General features: G+C 46.8%; 1 protein-coding gene and 3 non-coding genes across 4 annotated transcripts; all 4 read right to left on the bottom strand.

Annotated features, from left to right (window-relative positions):
• Window positions 1–258: 258 nt before the first annotated feature.
• LOC147846277 (U2 spliceosomal RNA) lies at window positions 259–443 on the bottom strand. Its single transcript, XR_015479300.1, has one exon. It is a non-coding gene; the product is annotated as a U2 spliceosomal RNA (small nuclear RNA).
• On the bottom strand, window positions 412–12,032 carry LOC147846276 (uncharacterized). Its single transcript, XM_087240614.1, has 3 exons — window positions 11,992–12,032; window positions 6,058–6,191; window positions 412–1,748 (listed from the first exon to the last, which is right to left on the bottom strand). The coding sequence occupies exon 3, from the start codon at window positions 1,635–1,637 to the stop codon at window positions 1,164–1,166; it is 474 nt and encodes a 157-aa protein (XP_087096740.1). The 5' UTR covers window positions 1,638–1,748; window positions 6,058–6,191; window positions 11,992–12,032; the 3' UTR covers window positions 412–1,163.
• On the bottom strand, window positions 11,857–12,042 carry LOC147846275 (U2 spliceosomal RNA). Its single transcript, XR_015479304.1, has one exon. It is a non-coding gene; the product is annotated as a U2 spliceosomal RNA (small nuclear RNA).
• A 3,766-nt stretch (window positions 12,043–15,808) lies between these two features.
• Window positions 15,809–15,999, bottom strand: LOC141379387 (U2 spliceosomal RNA). Its single transcript, XR_015479284.1, has one exon. It is a non-coding gene; the product is annotated as a U2 spliceosomal RNA (small nuclear RNA).
• Window positions 16,000–18,034: the final 2,035 nt, after the last annotated feature.

Raw genomic sequence — 18,034 nt, 5'->3', positions numbered from 1 at the left:
TCCCCCAGGTCAGACTTAGGTCCTGATTGGGAATTTTGGATGGATTTTTTTTATTTATTTTTTTTTCCTCCCTGAGTTGCAATATGTGCATCGTGGCTCATGGACTAGAATAAGAGGATCCTGCCAAGAGGGTTGTTCATGCTCACTGTCTAAACGAGCGCATAAGACAGATACCTAATCGCAAAGAAGCGCAAGTCCCTACATTCAATCTAACGTTATGTTAAATTTCATGCAATCTAGTTCTGCTGTTCACCGCTTAATGAGTGCACCGTTCCCGGAGGTACTGCAATACCAGGTCGATGCGTGGAGTGGGTGGAGCAAGCCCCTAACCCATCTCCCAGCTGCAAAAATCAATTTAATATATAGTGCCCGGGTAGGGCACGTATCAGATATTAAACTGATAAGAACAGATTTTTTTTTTTTTTTCTTTCGAAAAAATTTATTGACACAATTTCATCGTTTATCAAAAATCACACATATTTTAAGAACTTTCTTTACATTAGTTGACACTTATCACTTCTCACTAAAACAATCATAAAACCACACAATAAATCACAATGCACTTCTTAAAAGTCAAAATAAAACAGCATAATACTAAAAGACTACAATCTCACTCTTGAAAACCAACAAAAACATGTATATATTGGTGCAATAATAAAATAAAATAAAATGAATGAATTTACAAATTCAGAGAAATAAAATCAGTTCATGTGTACCTAAATATATACATAAAAGCAGAGTGAAATTTTGTTGTTGTTGCTGTCTTTGTGTTATGTTTTTTTGTTTTGTGATTTCTGCTTCAAAGTCCATGTTTGTGTAAAAGTTCGTGAGTGTACGTTTAGGAGTCAGTGTTTGTGTTAAAAGTCCATGTATGTTTGTGGTGAAAATTCCTTGTTAAAACGAGAGCGAATGATGAAATAAAATGTCCACTAAAAGCACTAAAAGGCCAAAGCTAAAAGAAATAAAAGCAAACCAATAAAAGCCAGTTCAGAAACTAAAAACTCGCTCTTGTGCAGGATCGAGAGTGAGTCTTAACAAGAAAAGTCCATTCACTCCAGCTCTCCAAAACAACCACAGTCTCTATGTTTCCGGGGCATAGCGGAGATCCCCCTCCTCCGGCCCGCTGGCCCGCTGTTCCCGTAGCCAGATTGGTGAGGGTGCATCTACGGGCAGCCAGGTACGGTGGCGGCCGGGACCCTCCTCGTGTGACCCCGGCCCCCTCGTCCTAAAGTTGGCGCCCGGTACCCCTCTAGCGTAGATGATACCATGTGCTTTGCCCTGTGGAGGGGCACCGTGACGCCCTTTGCTACCAGCAGGTTCCTGGTGACCCAGATGGCATCCTTGATGGCGTTTAGGGTGAGCCAGAGTGCGGTAAAGTCTTCTTTCTCCATGTCCGTCGCACCCCGGCCCACCCCATGGATGGCTAGGTGGTAACTCATCTGGGCCCCTCCCGCTGGCAGATTCCGTTGGTATAGGGGGCCGGTGGCTGCCCACAGGTCCCGCGCAGCGCCGCACTCCCAGAGCAGATGCCGCACGGTCTCCGGGCTTGAGCATCCGGGCCGTGGGCAGATGGAGGTCTTGGCCATGCCTCTGGAGTGCATTACCGCCCTGACCGGGAGGATCTCGTGTGCCACCATCCACGCTAGGTCCTTATGTCTGTTCTGGAGAGCTGGGTGGGCCGCGTTCTTCCAGGCCTGTTGGGCCTCACCGAGTGTGAGGCCCGGAACCCGACTCACTTGCTCTCGATCCTGCACAAGAGAGATCAAAGATTTATGGTTAGTTAAAACAGTGGCATCTTCCTGCTCTAAAAAATGTTTCTTTAAAAATTTCTTGATAAAACCATATTCTTTTGGCAGGTTAAAAGCCACTGGGCACTTCAGATCTGCGGGTATGATTTTTAAATGGCGGAGGTAAGACCCCATCCAGAATCGCACCATTGCTGCCGTCTTGTTTTCTCTGGATGGGGTCACCGCATATCTGAAGTGCAGGGCGGTCAAACGACTTGCTAAAAACAGGTGGAGGTCAGGGAGGCCTTTTCCACCATTTTCCTTCCTTTTCTTAAAGACCTCCCTCTTCACTCTGTCCCATTTGGACCCCCACAGAAAGTAAAAGACCGCCCTCTCCAGATTTAAAAGGAAGAATCTAGGAGGACTAAAAACAGAACATGTCAGTAAAAGCAAGGGTAAAACAACAGCTTTAAAAATTAAAACTTTTCCCTCTAAAGTCAGTTGTCTTAAACCCCAAAAACCTAATCTACTCTTAGCTTTCCCTAACAAGTCAGTCCAGTTCCCCCCTCCTCCACCCTCTTCGTCAAATTTAATCCCTAAAATTTTAAGATCACTCTTTTTAAAAACCAAGTCTAGACCACCTGTGTCCACCTTCCCCCACGGCCCGAAGAGCTGGGCCTCGGACTTATTTCGATTTAGTCTGGCGCCCGAGGCCCGACCATACCATTCTGTCAAATCCATAGCTCTTCGGGCCGATGCGAGGTTGGTCATTAAAAGTGTTATGTCATCCATGTATAGGACACAGGTGGCCGTCAACCCCCCTGTGCCAGGCACGTTAAAACCATTAATCCATTTGTCCCTTCTCAAGATCTGTGCCAGTGGCTCAATACAAGCCACATACAAGAGCGGGGATAAAGGACACCCTTGACGGACGCCGCTGTGAATATTGACAGCTTTGGTTAGATGCCCATTAACCATAATTTTGCTAATCAGATCTTTATATAGCAGTCCCACCCACTCTATGAACCTCCCTGGAAAGCCCATTTTCTCCAGGACCTTAAAAAGGAACTGGTGCGAGATTCGGTCGAATGCTTTTTCAAAATCTAAATTTAGGACTATTAGCCGATTATCTCTGTCTCTCGCGTAACAGATGGCATCTCTAATCAATACCAGGCTGTCCGTGATCTTTCTCCCGGGCACAGCACAAGCTTGATCCGGGTGGATTACGTCTTCTAAAACCATTGACATGCGCGTCGCTAAAATTTTTGTAAAAAGCTTACAGTCAAAATTTAAAAGCGTGATTGGTCTCCAATTTTTTAAGTCAGTCTTGTCATCTTTTTTATGTAAAAGTGAAACTATCCCTGTTCTAAAACTATCTGGCAGTCGGTTAGAAGTCTCAAATTCTTTAAAAACAGTTAAAAGCTCTTGTCCTAAAATGTCCCAAAAGGTGACATAAAATTCTAGGGGAAGTCCATCCATTCCTGGGGACTTCCCATTTTTAAAACTTTTAAGAGCTTTAAAAACTTCTAGAATTGTAAAATCTTGAGCTAAAAAACTGTTTTCCTTACTTACTTTTTTTTCTAAAAAATTTAAGACTTCTAATTGAATATATTCATCTGTTTGTTTTTCTTTATACAATTCTTCATAAAAATTTTCGACGCCATTTAAAATTTCTTTAGTTGTGTGCACTTCCCTCCCATTTAATTTTAAACTGTTTATTGTTTGTCCCCGAGTGATTATTTTTTTAAAAAAATATCTTGTGCACTTTTCCCCTTCCTCAATATGTTTTTCTTTACTTCTTAAAATAAAACCTTTACTTTGAATTTCACTTAAAACTGACATTTCATTTTTTACCTCTTTTATTTCATCATTAAAATCAAGACCTTCGTTTAAAAGATTAAAATAGCGTTGTAATCTTTTTTGCAACCCCATCATATGTCTTTTTTCTTTATCTTTATTTCTCTTCCCTATATGTCTAAAAAAACCTCTCGTCCAGTCTTTCACCTTTTCCCACCATTGTGCTCGTGAATCGTAAAAGTCCTGGAGGGTCTGCCATTGGCTGAACTGCTCTCTGTAATCTCTAACTACCTCCTCGTCTTTTAGCAGAGAGCAGTTCAGCTTCCACAGCCCTCCCCCTACCGTCACACCTGTGGGGAGTGAAAGAGTGCAAGATAGCATTGTGTGGTCAGTAAAAAAGAGGGGGGTTAGTTTAGCATCAGTTGGCGGGCAGTCTCGTGTAAAAATGTAGTCGATTCGAGAGGCTCTGGTACCATCACCACTGAACCAGGTGAAGCCCTCCTCTCTTTGATGCATTGTTTTAAAACAGTCGACTAATTTAAAATCCCTAACCATACCCTGCAATAAAAAGGATGTTTTATCCAATTTAAAACCCTCTGTTTTTCTTCTGTCCTTGTTTGTTAAAATGCAATTAAAATCTCCTGCTAAAATTAGGGGTGCCCTACCTAATATGTGGGGTTGCAAGTCCACTAAAAGCTCATGTCTTTCATTTTTATCATTAAAACCATATACGTTAATAACCTTAAAACCCTTATCTAAAAAAGTCAGATTAGCTAAAAGTGCCCGTCCGTCTCTTAAAACCGTGCTGCCCTCCACCAAGATATTGGGATTATTAATTAAAATAGCGACCCCATCATTTTTATTAAAATTGGATCCACTCCAAATGGAGGGTCCAGGGGTCCAGAGTTCTTCCCATTTTCTATAGTTTTTTAAAAAGGGCAGAGAACACTCTTGCAGTAAAAACATGTCTGACTTAAAAGTTTTTAAAAAGGATAGGATACTCTGTGCTCTTGTGTTGGACCTCACACTTCTGACATTTATAGTTGAGATTGTGAGGGCCATGAGCAGTATATGGATAAAAGACATGAACCGTTATAAAGGCGACAATTAAAAGAGGTAAAACTCACCAATCACGCAGATTAAAAGACGATAAAATCTTTTAAAACTCACGTGTGGTCCTGTAGCATTTCCTCATCTTTTCCCCCATGGCAATCAGGGGAAGAATTAGAGGAAGTGCCTATCGCCTCAGAGCCCACAGAGACGAGCTCTTGTGGTTCTTTAGGCGATGATGATGTAAGCTTAATGTGCAAAAATGAGACCTCATTTGGAGACTTGAGTGGCCATTCGTGGCTCAGACTGTCCATTTCTGAACCATCTGAGCCACCGACCACTCTTTGTTTCTTCTCTGCATCATACAGAGGAGAGTCTGCAGGTCTTTTCTGCACCTGAGCATTGGATAGTGAAGCATCACTTGATGCAACACTCACTTCAGAGACGGTGAGGAGAGAGGAGGTCGTTTCCTCTCCCTTTTCCATTCCTATTGGTTCGTTTACCTCCTCTCTCCCCACCTCTACCGACTGTGACTCCGCCCCCGGGGCCGCCCCACCTTCTCGGCATTGGTTGGGTTCCGAGGCTGGCTGGGAGATGTCGGCTCCCGCCAAAACCTCGGGCCCCGCCCCTTCTCTTTGTTCTAAAACCAGCGTGGTCGGTGGGGCGGCCATTTTTTGACTTTTCAGTTTGTTTGCAAAGCTTTTTGGGCAATCTCTATAGAGATGGTTTGAATCACCACAGAGATTGCACCGCCTGCCATTGGTACATTGTTCAAAACTATGTCCAATTTCTTTACACTTCCCGCATACTGTTTCTTGGCACGCTTCTGCTAAATGCCCAAACTTGTTGCACTTTCTACAAAGTTTGGGCATGCCTTGGTAATGAATGTAGCCTCTGTTCTCTCCCAGCACAATCATGGAGGGCAGATGTCTCAGGCCCTGGAATCCTCCGGCATCCTCCCATTGTTTGATGGGAATCCGCCAGGAGCAATTCCAGATGCCATCCTCATCTAGCACCTTAACTGGCTGTCCGCGAACAGTGCAAAATCTTCCCAGCCATACACAAATGTCTTCACCAGTCACTGTTTCATTAAACATTCTGACAATCACAGTTTTAAGTGTGTTGTCTGAAAGTTTTTCCACAGTAAACATGGCGAACTGGTCTTTTACAGAGTCAAATCTTTGCCAAAAAACGTTTAAGTGGGAGGCAGCTTTAAAGCTAACATCAAATCCCTTGTTAAGGGGCAGAGTCACTATACAGTTCAGTTCATCCGGTTTAAATTTCAAGGCTTTTTGGATTAGCTTCCTGGAGAAGTCCAAGCGGGACAACTCCAGGAGCTTTCCGTTAACAGTTTTAAGATTAAAACGCACGCTGTGGTGCCTCCGCATGCCGGCACGAGCAGCCGACATGGTGGAGGCACCAACAGCTCTCTATAAACCCACACCAATAAAACAGCCAAATCAATAAATACTTAAAACCTTACCTTAAAAGACTTCACGAAAACGCTCAGCCGGTGTACCTCCCAAAGGTTGTGGTGGCCGCTACAAAAGCAGGCACCAGGGTGAACCTCCAAGAGGCGATCGCCGTCCCAGCCGCGTGACCAGATCAAATATAATACTGATAAGAACAGATTTTTTTTTCTTACGAAAAAAATTTATTGACAGCGTTTCCCATTTGTTTCTTACATCACAATCATATTTAAAAACATATCTCTTCACTTAGTTTCATTTGAGTACTTAACAGTAAATAAATAAAAAATGAATAAATATATACATAAATAAATAAATAAATAAATAAATAAATACTTGCAAAAGTACTTTAAATGAACATAAAATGTCAAGTGTATAGAGGACATGTTTTTTTTTTAAAAAAAAAGGCAAACAAATGAAAGACTAAAAAACAAGCTGTTCAATAAAAATTAAAACGGGTCTAAAAAAGAATCACGGTCTAGTCACCATTTTAACAACGCAGGACTTAGTAAAAATGAATTGAAACATAAAACACACATTTTAAAACGTTTCAATACACATTAAAAGACATATGGCACTTAACAAAAACACTTTAAAATCAGGGTTTTTGGAGGAAATAAAAGTGTATGTTGTGCGAAAGTCTTTTGTGTGTGCGTGTGTTATGTAAAAAAAAGTCCTTGGCGTAGATGTTGATAAAAAAAGTGATAAAAACCAGTCCGTTAAAAAATGCATGAAAAGCAATAGTAACAATAAGAAGATAAAATCATTTCTTTGTCCAGGATCGAGGGTGAGTCATACCAAAAAAAGTCCATTCACACCAACTCTCCAGGACGGTCACAGCCCCTGTGTTTCAAGGGCATAGCGGAGATCCCCCTCCTCTGGCCTGCTGGCCCGCTGTTCCCGTAGCCAGAGTGGTGAGGGTGCATCTACGGGCGGCCAGGTACGGTGGCGGCCGGGACCTCCTCCGTGCGACCCCGGCCCCCTTGGCCTCTTGTCAAGGTCCGGTACCCCTGTAGCGTGGTTGTTATCAGTCCCTTTGTCCCTTGCAGGGGTACCGTGACCTGCTTCCCCACCAGCAGGTTTCTTGTGACCCAGATGGCATCCTTGATGGCGGTCAGGGTGAGCCAGAGCGATGTAAAGTCCTGTTTTGTCATGTCTTTCACGCCCTGGCCCACCCCATGGATGATAAGGTGGTAGTCCATCTGGGCCCTCCCCGCCGGCAGGTACTGATGATACAGGGGGCCGGTCCTGGCCCACAGGTCCCGCGCAGCGCCGCACTCCCAGAGCAGGTGCCGCACGGTCTCTGGGCATCCACACCCAGGCCGTGGGCAGACGGGGTTTCTGGCCATGCCTCTGGAGTGCATGACCGCCCTGACCGGGAGGATCTCATGTGCCACCATCCACAACAGGTCCTTGTGTCCGTTCTGGAGAGCTGGGTGGGCCGCGTTCCTCCACACTTGTTGGGCCTCACATAATGTGAGGCCCGGGACCCGACTCACCGTCTCTCGATCCTGCACAAGAGAAATGAGAGCCTTGTGGTTAGTTAAAATGGTGACATCGTTAGTCTCTAAAACATACTTCTTTAAAAATTTCTTTATAAAATCATACTCCCTAGGTAAATTAAAAGACACTGGGTACTTAAGGTCCACTGCTAAAACTTTCAGGGTTCTCAGGTAGGACCCCATCCAGAAGCGAGTCATGGCAGCCGTCTTGTTTTCTCTGGATGGGGTCAACGCGTAACTAAAATGCAGGGCGGTGAAGCGGCTGCCTAAAAACAGGTGGGGATCCGGGAGGCCTTTTCCACCATGTTCGGGCTTTTTCTTTAACTCTGTTCTTCTTAGGCGCTCCCACTTGGATCCCCACAGGAAATAAAACACCGCCCTTTCCAACTTCCTGATAAAACGTCTTGGTGGACTAAAAACAGAAGAAACAAGTAAAATGAGTGGTAAAATTACGGATTTAAAAATCAAAATTTTACCCTCCATTGTTAATTTTCGTAACCCCCAGAATCCCAACTTTTGGTTTACCTTTGTTAAAATGTCGTTCCAATTTTGCCCTCCCCCACCCTCTTTGTCAAATTTTACCCCTAAAATTTTAAAATCATTTTCCTTAAAAGTCAGCTCTAGTCCCTCTGTGACGACGTTACCCCACGGCCCGAAGAGCTGGGCCTCGGACTTTTTTCGGTTTAATCTGGCTCCCGAGGCCCGACCGTAGAAATCGGTCAAATCCATAGCTCTTCGGGCCGAGGTGAGGTCTGTCGTTAAAAGGGTAACGTCGTCCATATATAAAACACAAGATGCTGTCAAACCCCCCGGAATTTTAAAACCTGTAATCCATTTATCCCTTCTCAAGAGCTGTGCCAGTGGTTCAATACAAACCACATACAGGAGTGGGGATAACGGACACCCTTGACGGACGCCACTGCAGATATTTACTGCTTTTGTTAAATGCCCATTTACAATGATTTTGCTGACAAGGTCGTTGTACAGCAGTCCCACCCATGCTAAAAATCTTCCCGGGAACCCCATTTTTTCCAGTACTTGTAACAAGTACTGGTGCGAGACTCTGTCAAATGCTTTTTCAAAATCTAAATTTACCACGGCTAGACGAATGTTTCTGTCTCTCGCGTAACAGATGGCATCTCGGATCAGCAATAGGCTGTCCGTGATCTTCCTCCCGGGCACAGCACAGGCTTGATCCGGGTGGATTACATCCTCTAAAACTGTCGACATCCTTGTCGCTAAAATCTTTGTAAAAAATTTATAATCAGTGTTTAAAAGAGTAATTGGTCGCCAATTTTTTAAAATTGTCTTGTCATCTTTTTTAAAAAGCAGAGAAACTATTCCTAATCTAAAATCCGCAGGTAGTTTGTTAAAATTTTCAAATTCATTAAAAACAGTCAGTAAAACCCCAGCTAAAATGTCCCAGAAACATTGATAAAACTCCAGGGGAAGACCGTCCATTCCTGGAGACTTCCCCTTTTTAAAACTTTTAAGAGCTTTATCTAAATCTTCTTTCTTAAAATCTTGGGTTAAAACTGAATGTTTTTCTTTTTGTACTTTTTTGTCTAAAAAATTTAAAACCTCATTTGAAGCGTCCTCGTGTACTATTTTTTCCCCATATAAGTTTTCGTAAAACTTTTCGACTTCTTTTAAAACCCCCTCTGTGGTATTTAAAATAGTCCCCTCGTCGTTTTTTATCTTTGATATCCCCCCTCCCTTTGTGATTATTTTTTTAAAAAAATATCTTGTACACTTTTCATTTTCTTCAATTTTTTTCTCTTTTGCTCTTAAAATCACTCCCCTGCTATTTTCCTCTGCTAAAACCAACATCTCTTTTTTAACTTCTTTAATTTCGTTGTTAAAATCAAAGCCCATGTTTAAAAGGTTAAAATATCTTTGTAAACGTTTTTGCAGCCCCAACATGCGTTTTTTCCTTTTGTTTTTTCTCTGTTTTCCTATTTTTTTAAAATATGTTTTTGTCCTCCCTTTAACCATTTCCCACCACTGTGCTCGTGTATCATAAAAGTCCTGGAGGGTCTGCCATTGGCTGAACTGCTCCCTATATCCTTTAACCACTTCCTCCTCTTCCAACAGGGAGCAGTTCAGCTTCCACAGCCCTCCGCCTAACGTCACACCAGGGGGAAGTGAAAGAGTGCAGGATAGTATTGTGTGATCAGAAAAAAAGGTGGGGGTCAATGTAGCATCCACGGGCGGGAAATCTCTTGTAAAAATATAGTCTATTCGAGAGGCACTGGTGCTGTCACTACTGAACCAAGTGAAGCCTTCCTCTCTTGGATGCACTTGTCTAAAACAGTCAACTAATTTAAAATCTTTAACTAAATTGTTTAAAAGAGTTGATGTTTTGTCCAATTTAAAATCTGCCTTTTTCCTGTCTTTCTGTGTTAGAATACAATTAAAATCCCCTGCCACCACTAGGGGAGGTTTACCAAGCATGTGGGGCTGCAAGTCTTCTAAAAGTTCATATCTCTCGTTTTTATCAGTGTGTCCGTATATATTTAAAACATTAAAATCTCTTCCTAAAAAAGTCAGTGTTACTAAAAAGGCCCGCCCATCTCTCACCACAGTGGTACCCTTCACCAGAATGTTGGGATTGTTTATTAAAATTGCGACCCCATCATTTTTGTTTTGGTTCGATCCGCTCCATAGGGAGGGACCTGGGGTCCACACGTCTTCCCACTTTCTGTAATTAGAGATAAAAGGTAAGGCACATTCTTGTAATAAAAACACATCAGACTTTAAGAGTTTTAAAAAAGATAAAACGCTTTGTGCTCGAATGGGGCTCCTCACACTTCTCACATTAATAGTGGAAATAGTAAGGGCCATGAGCAGATGAAAAGGGGATATGAACATTTAAAAGAGTTACAGTTAGTTTACAAAGATATCAATAATTTTAAAAACAAGATAAAAATCAGGTTATGTCTTGTTGCATCTGCTCTTCACCTATCCCAACAGGTGTTGGGTCAGGGGAGGAGATGCTAACCACTTCAGAAGCCACAGAGAAGACCTCTTGTAGCTCCTTCGGTGATGATGATCTTAGCTTTACATGCAGAAATGAAACTCCATTAGGAGAACCTAAGGGCCATGAGCGGTCTAGATCTTCCGATTTGGAACTATCTAGCCGCTCTGAAGCCCTTAGTCTTTTCTCCTCCATTTCTAGAGGAGATCTCGCAGCCCGTTTCTGCATCTGAGCATAAGGAAGTGAACACTGAGTTTCACTTTGACTAGCGTCAACACTTGCCTCAGAGACGGTGAGGAGAGAGGAAGCCGTTTCCTCCTCCTCATTGGCTGTTACATTTTGTGTCACACTTTGTTGGGGAGGGGCTTCCTCCCTCTGTTCAAATAAAATGGGTGACTCCGCCCCTACGGCCGCCCCATTTCCTTCTTCCTGGCCGGTTCCTGTGGCTGGCAGGGAATTTCCCGCCAAAACCACAGGGACCGCCTCCTCCCTTTGTTCAACCATGCTTGCTTGTGGGGCGGCCATTTTGTTGTTTTTCAGCTTGTTGGCAAAGCTTTTTGGGCAATCTCTGAAGAGATGGTTTTCTTCTCCACACAGATTGCACCGCCTGCCATTGGTGCACTGCTCAAAACTGTGACCAACTTCTCTGCACTTCCCACAGATTAACTCCTGGCATGCTTCAGCGAGATGCCCATTCTTCCCACACTTTCTGCACAATTTGGGCATCCCCTGATAATGAATGTAGCCCCTGTTCTCTCCAAGCACAATCATTGAGGGCAGATGTCTCAGGCCCTGGTAGCCCCCGGCATCTTCCCATTGTTTAATGGGAATTCGCCAGGAGCAATTCCAGATGCCATCCTCATCTAGCACCTTGACTGGCTGGCCTCGAACAGTGCAATATCTGCCCAGCCACACACAAATGTCATCTCCAGTAACTGTTTCATTAAACATTCTGACAATCACAGTTTTAAGTGTGTTGTCAGAAAGTTTTTCCACAGTAAACATGGAAAACTGGATCTTAACCGCATCAAACCTTTGCCAGAAGTCATTTAATAGGGAAGCAGCTCTAAAACTAACATCAAATCCTTTTCCTAGAGGCAGAGTCACTATACAATTCAGGTCTTCAGGTCTAAAATTTAAGGTTTTTTGTATCAGCTTCCTGGAGAAGTCCAGTCTGGACATCTCCAGGAGCTTACCATTTTTTTCTTTTAATAAAAAGCGTACGCTGTGGTGCCTCCTCACGCCGGCACGAGCAGCCGACATGGTGGAGGCACCAACAGCTTAAAACACACTAAAACACTAAAACCACAATAAATAGCCAATAAATACTTAAAACGTCTTACCTTAAAAAGTGCAATTCCTTTACCTCTCAAGGGTTGAGGGCTCACAACACAGGAGTAATTGTGAGCCAGGAAACCTCCAAGAGGCGATCGCTGTCACTGCCCGCGAGGTAAGCCCAAGTATAATACTGATAAGAACAGATACTACACTTGATCTTAGCCAAAAGGCCGAGAAGCGATACACACAAACTGTCAGCAGTAGGAGCCGCAATCTACGCCACAAATAATACAATGTCGGCAAGCATAACAGGTACTAATTTTTAACCCTTAAACCTCCAGCACATTTGCTGACAGACAGACAGACATAACATTTTAGGCTTAACTAAGAGCCGTTGGTGACCAAAAACAAACTCCAAGCTTGAATACGGCAAAGAGACGTGACTATGGGCCGCTGGTGCCCAATGAGGGTACTTGAAAAGCCCCTGTTTGAGAGACTTTTCCGACCAAGTCAGTGTAGTTGCCATCCCCCCTTCAGAAGTCCAGACCAGGATTTTGTCTGGGCCGGCCTCGGAGATCAACCTGTCTTCCTTTACCTGCTTGAGCCTTGGGAAAAGACTTCCATGCCCGTATGAGCCACCACAGTCAGCGGGAATCAGTGACTCTTTTTTGGGGCAGCTCCAGCTCTAAAGGAACCCCTGGAAAGGACTTGCATGGCATTTCTTCCATGCCCGCGTGAGCCACCACATCAGTCACTCCTTCTGGGGCAGCTTGAGCTCTTGAAGGAGCCCAAGAAAAGACCTCCAGGGCATTTCTTCCAATCCCAAACGAGCTGCCCCAACTAGCAGGAATCAGTCACTCTTTCTGGGGCAGCCTCAGCTACTTAAGGGACCCCTGGGAAGGACCTCCAGGGTGATTCTTCCATGCCCACTTGAGCCACCACAGTCAGCGGGGAAGGAGTCACTCTTTCTGGGGCAGCTTCAGCTCTAAAGGGACCCCTGGGTAAGACTTGCGGAGGGTTTCTTGAATGCCAAAACGAGCTGCCAGCAACTGGCAGGAATCAGTCACTCTTTCTGGGGCAGCTTGAGCTCTTGAAGGACCCCAAGAAAAGACCTCCAGGGCATTTCTTCCATGCCCAAAGGAGCTGCCCCAACTAGCAGGAATCAGTCACTCTTTGTGGGGTAGCTTCAGCTACTTAAGGGACCATTGGGAAGGACCTCCAGGGTGATTCTTTCATGCCCACTTGAGCCACCACAATCAGCGGGAATCAGTCACTCTTTTTGGGGCAGCTTCAGCTCTAAAGGGAACCCTGGGAAAGACCTCCAGAGAGTTTCTTGCGTGCCCGAACGAGCTGCCAGCAATTGGCAGGAACCAGCCACTCTTTCCGGGGGCAGCTTCAGCTCTGAAGGGAACCCTGGAAAAAGACTTCCAGGGGGCTTCTTGAACGCCCACGCGAGCTGCCAGCTCCTGGCAGGGATCAGTCACTCTTTCTGGGACAGCTTGAGCTCGTGAAGTAGCCCAAGAAAAGACCTCCAGGGTGTTTCTTCCATGCCCACTTGAGCCACCACAGTCGGCGGGGAATCAGTCACTCTTTCCGGGGGCGGCTTCAGCTCAAAATGGACCCCTGGGAAAGACTTCCAGAGGGTTTCTTGAATGCCCTAACGAGCTGCCAGCAACTGGCAGGAATATGTCACTCTTTCCGGGGCAGCTTGATCTCTTGAAGGAGCCCAAGAGAATACCTCCAGGGCATTTCTTCCATGCCCAAACGAGCTGCCAGCAATTGGCAGGAATCAGTCACTCTTTCCGGGGCAGCTTGAGCTCTTGAAGGACCCCAAGAAAAGACCTCCAGGGCATTTCTTCCATGCCCAAAGGAGCTGCCCCAACTGGCAGGAATCAGTCACTCTTTCTGGGGCAGCCTCAGCTACTTAAGGGACCCCTGGGAAGGACCTCCAGGGTGATTCTTCCATGCCCACTTGAGCCACCACAGTCAGCGGGGAAGGAGTCACTCTTTCTGGGGCAGCTTCAGCTCTAAAGGGACCCCTGGGTAAGACTTGTGGAGGGTTTCTTGAATGCCAAAACGAGCTGCCAGCAACTGGCAGGAATCAGTCACTCTTTCTGGGGCAGCTTGAGCTCTTGAAGGACCCCAAGAACAAGACCTCCAGGGCGTTTCTTCCAAGCCCAAACGAGCTGCCACAATAGGCGGGAATCAGTCACTCTTTCTGGGGCAGCTAGACCTCTGGAAGGGCCCCAAGAACAGACCTCCAGGGCGTTTCTTCCATGCCCAAACGTGCTGCCCCAACTAGCTGGAATCAGTCACCCTGTCTGGGGCAGCTTCAGCTGCCCAAGGGACCATTGGGAAGGACGTCCAGGGTGATTCTTCCATGCCCACTTGAGCCACCACAGTCAGCGGGGAAGGAGTCACTCTTTCTGGGGCAGCTTCAGCTCTAAAGGGACCCCTGGGTAAGACTTGCGGAGGGTTTCTTGAATGCCAAAACGAGCTGCCAGCAACTGGCAGGAATCAGTCACTCTTTCTGGGGCAGCTTGAGCTCTTGAAGGGCCCCAAGAACAAGACCTCCAGGGCGTTTCTTCCATGCCCAATTGAGCTGCCACAATAAGCGGGAGTCAGTCACCCTGTCTGGGGCAGCTTCAGCTCCAAAGGGACCCCTGGGTAAGACTTATGGAGGGTTTCTTGAATGCCAAAACAAGCTGCCAGCAACTGCCACAATAGGCGGGAATCAGTCACTCTTTCTGGGGCAGCTAGACCTCTTGAAGGACCCCAAGAACAAGACCTCCAGGGCGTTTCTTCCAAGCCCAAACGAGCTGCCACAATAGGCGGGAATCAGTCACTCTTTCTGGGGCAGCTAGACCTCTGGAAGGGCCCCAAGAACAGACCTCCAGGGCGTTTCTTCCAAGCCCAAACGAGATGCCTCCACAAGCGGCAATCAGTCACCCTTTCTGGGGCAGCTTCGGCTACTCAAGGGACCAGTGGGAAGGACTTCCAGGGCGATTCTTCCATGCCCACTTGAGCCACCATAATCAGCAGGAATCGGTCACTCTTTCTGGGGTGTGTTTTAGCTCTCAAAAGCGCCCTGGAAGGACTTCCATGGCCACAATTAGCGGGAAACCATCACCTTTTTTAGGGTCAGACCCAGCTCTTAAGGGACCCTTCCATGGGAAGGACTTCCAGAGCCTTTCTTCCAATCCAGCTTGGCCGGAAATCAGTCACCCTTTCCCGGGGATACGCTTAAGCTCCTAAGGGCCCCCCTTTCCGGAGCGTTTTTCCTTGCCCGCACTGGCCTTGACTCTGGCTGGGTAATCTTCACCCTCTCTGGGGGCAAGCACCTGCCCTGTGGGGGACCCTGGAGGAACACCTGTTCTCCAGCAGTGCCCGGGTAGCCCAAACTTAAGCCCGGGAACATTGACTTGGTTAACCGCAGGTGCCAGCCTTGCGTGCCGCTGGTGCCCCAAAGGGGCATGTACCTCTAGGCGCGGGACGTCCCCACACATAGGCTGGGAGTTGGGGCCCCGGCCCGGCGCTTTGGACCCTGGGTGAATGCGACAGGAGCGGGGGTTTCATGCTTTGCCATTTTTCAAATCCTCTGCACAGCTCTCTGGACCCACCATCCCCCAGGTCAGACTTAGGTCCTGATTGGGAATTATCCTCTCCACAGCTCTCTGGACCCACCATCCCCCAAGTCAGACTTGGGTCCTGATTGGGAATTATCCTCTCCACAGCTCTCTGGACCCACCATCCCCCAGGTCAGACTTAGGTCCTGATTGGGAATTTTGGATGGATTTTTTTTATTTATTTTTTTTTCCTCCCTGAGTTGCAATATGTGCATCGTGGCTCATGGACTAGAATAAGAGGATCCTGCCAAGAGGGTTGTTCATGCTCACTGTCTAAACGAGCGCATAAGACAGATACCTAATCGCAAAGAAGCGCAAGTCCCTACATTCAATCTAACGTTATGTTAAATTTCATGCAATCTAGTTCTGCTGTTCACCGCTTAATGAGTGCACCGTTCCCGGAGGTACTGCAATACCAGGTCGATGCGTGGAGTGGGTGGAGCAAGCCCCTAACCCATCTCCCAGCTGCAAAAATCAATTTAATATATAGTGCCCGGGTAGGGCACGTATCAGATATTAAACTGATAAGAACAGATACTACACTTGATCTTAGCCAAAAGGCCGAGAAGCGATACCCACAAACTGTCAGCAGTAGGAGCCGCAATCTACGCCACAAATAATACAATGTCGGCAAGCATAACAGGTACTAATTTTTAACCCTTAAACCTCCAGCACATTTGCTGACAGACAGACAGACATAACATTTTAGGCTTAACTAAGAGCCGTTGGTGACCAAAAACAAACTCCAAGCTTGAATACGGCAAAGAGACGTGACTATGGGCCGCTGGTGCCCAATGAGGGTACTTGAAAAGCCCCTGTTTGAGAGACTTTTCCGACCAAGTCAGTGTAGTTGCCATCCCCCCTTCAGAAGTCCAGACCAGGATTTTGTCTGGGCCGGCCTCGGAGATCAACCTGTCTTCCTTTACCTGCTTGAGCCTTGGGAAAAGACTTCCATGCCCGTATGAGCCACCACAGTCAGCGGGAATCAGTGACTCTTTTTTGGGGCAGCTCCAGCTCTAAAGGAACCCCTGGAAAGGACTTGCATGGCATTTCTTCCATGCCCGCGTGAGCCACCACATCAGTCACTCCTTCTGGGGCAGCTTGAGCTCTTGAAGGAGCCCAAGAAAAGACCTCCAGGGCATTTCTTCCAATCCCAAACGAGCTGCCCCAACTAGCAGGAATCAGTCACTCTTTCTGGGGCAGCCTCAGCTACTTAAGGGACCCCTGGGAAGGACCTCCAGGGTGATTCTTCCATGCCCACTTGAGCCACCACAGTCAGCGGGGAAGGAGTCACTCTTTCTGGGGCAGCTTCAGCTCTAAAGGGACCCCTGGGTAAGACTTGCGGAGGGTTTCTTGAATGCCAAAACGAGCTGCCAGCAACTGGCAGGAATCAGTCACTCTTTCTGGGGCAGCTTGAGCTCTTGAAGGACCCCAAGAAAAGACCTCCAGGGCATTTCTTCCATGCCCAAAGGAGCTGCCCCAACTAGCAGGAATCAGTCACTCTTTGTGGGGTAGCTTCAGCTACTTAAGGGACCATTGGGAAGGACCTCCAGGGTGATTCTTTCATGCCCACTTGAGCCACCACAATCAGCGGGAATCAGTCACTCTTTTTGGGGCAGCTTCAGCTCTAAAGGGAACCCTGGGAAAGACCTCCAGAGAGTTTCTTGCGTGCCCGAACGAGCTGCCAGCAATTGGCAGGAACCAGCCACTCTTTCCGGGGGCAGCTTCAGCTCTGAAGGGAACCCTGGAAAAAGACTTCCAGGGGGCTTCTTGAACGCCCACGCGAGCTGCCAGCTCCTGGCAGGGATCAGTCACTCTTTCTGGGACAGCTTGAGCTCGTGAAGTAGCCCAAGAAAAGACCTCCAGGGTGTTTCTTCCATGCCCACTTGAGCCACCACAGTCGGCGGGGAATCAGTCACTCTTTCCGGGGGCGGCTTCAGCTCAAAATGGACCCCTGGGAAAGACTTCCAGAGGGTTTCTTGAATGCCCTAACGAGCTGCCAGCAACTGGCAGGAATATGTCACTCTTTCCGGGGCAGCTTGATCTCTTGAAGGAGCCCAAGAGAATACCTCCAGGGCATTTCTTCCATGCCCAAACGAGCTGCCAGCAATTGGCAGGAATCAGTCACTCTTTCCGGGGCAGCTTGAGCTCTTGAAGGACCCCAAGAAAAGACCTCCAGGGCATTTCTTCCATGCCCAAAGGAGCTGCCCCAACTGGCAGGAATCAGTCACTCTTTCTGGGGCAGCCTCAGCTACTTAAGGGACCCCTGGGAAGGACCTCCAGGGTGATTCTTCCATGCCCACTTGAGCCACCACAGTCAGCGGGGAAGGAGTCACTCTTTCTGGGGCAGCTTCAGCTCTAAAGGGACCCCTGGGTAAGACTTGTGGAGGGTTTCTTGAATGCCAAAACGAGCTGCCAGCAACTGGCAGGAATCAGTCACTCTTTCTGGGGCAGCTTGAGCTCTTGAAGGACCCCAAGAACAAGACCTCCAGGGCGTTTCTTCCAAGCCCAAACGAGCTGCCACAATAGGCGGGAATCAGTCACTCTTTCTGGGGCAGCTAGACCTCTGGAAGGGCCCCAAGAACAGACCTCCAGGGCGTTTCTTCCA

This window comes from Danio rerio, chromosome 2, assembly GCF_052040795.2.
Source record: "Danio rerio strain M-AB ecotype USA chromosome 2, GRCz13ab, whole genome shotgun sequence".
In the NCBI taxonomy this organism is placed as follows: domain Eukaryota; kingdom Metazoa; phylum Chordata; class Actinopteri; order Cypriniformes; family Danionidae; genus Danio; species Danio rerio.
Note: the sequence above shows the minus strand (reverse complement) of the source record. Positions and strands in the feature narration are given on the sequence as shown.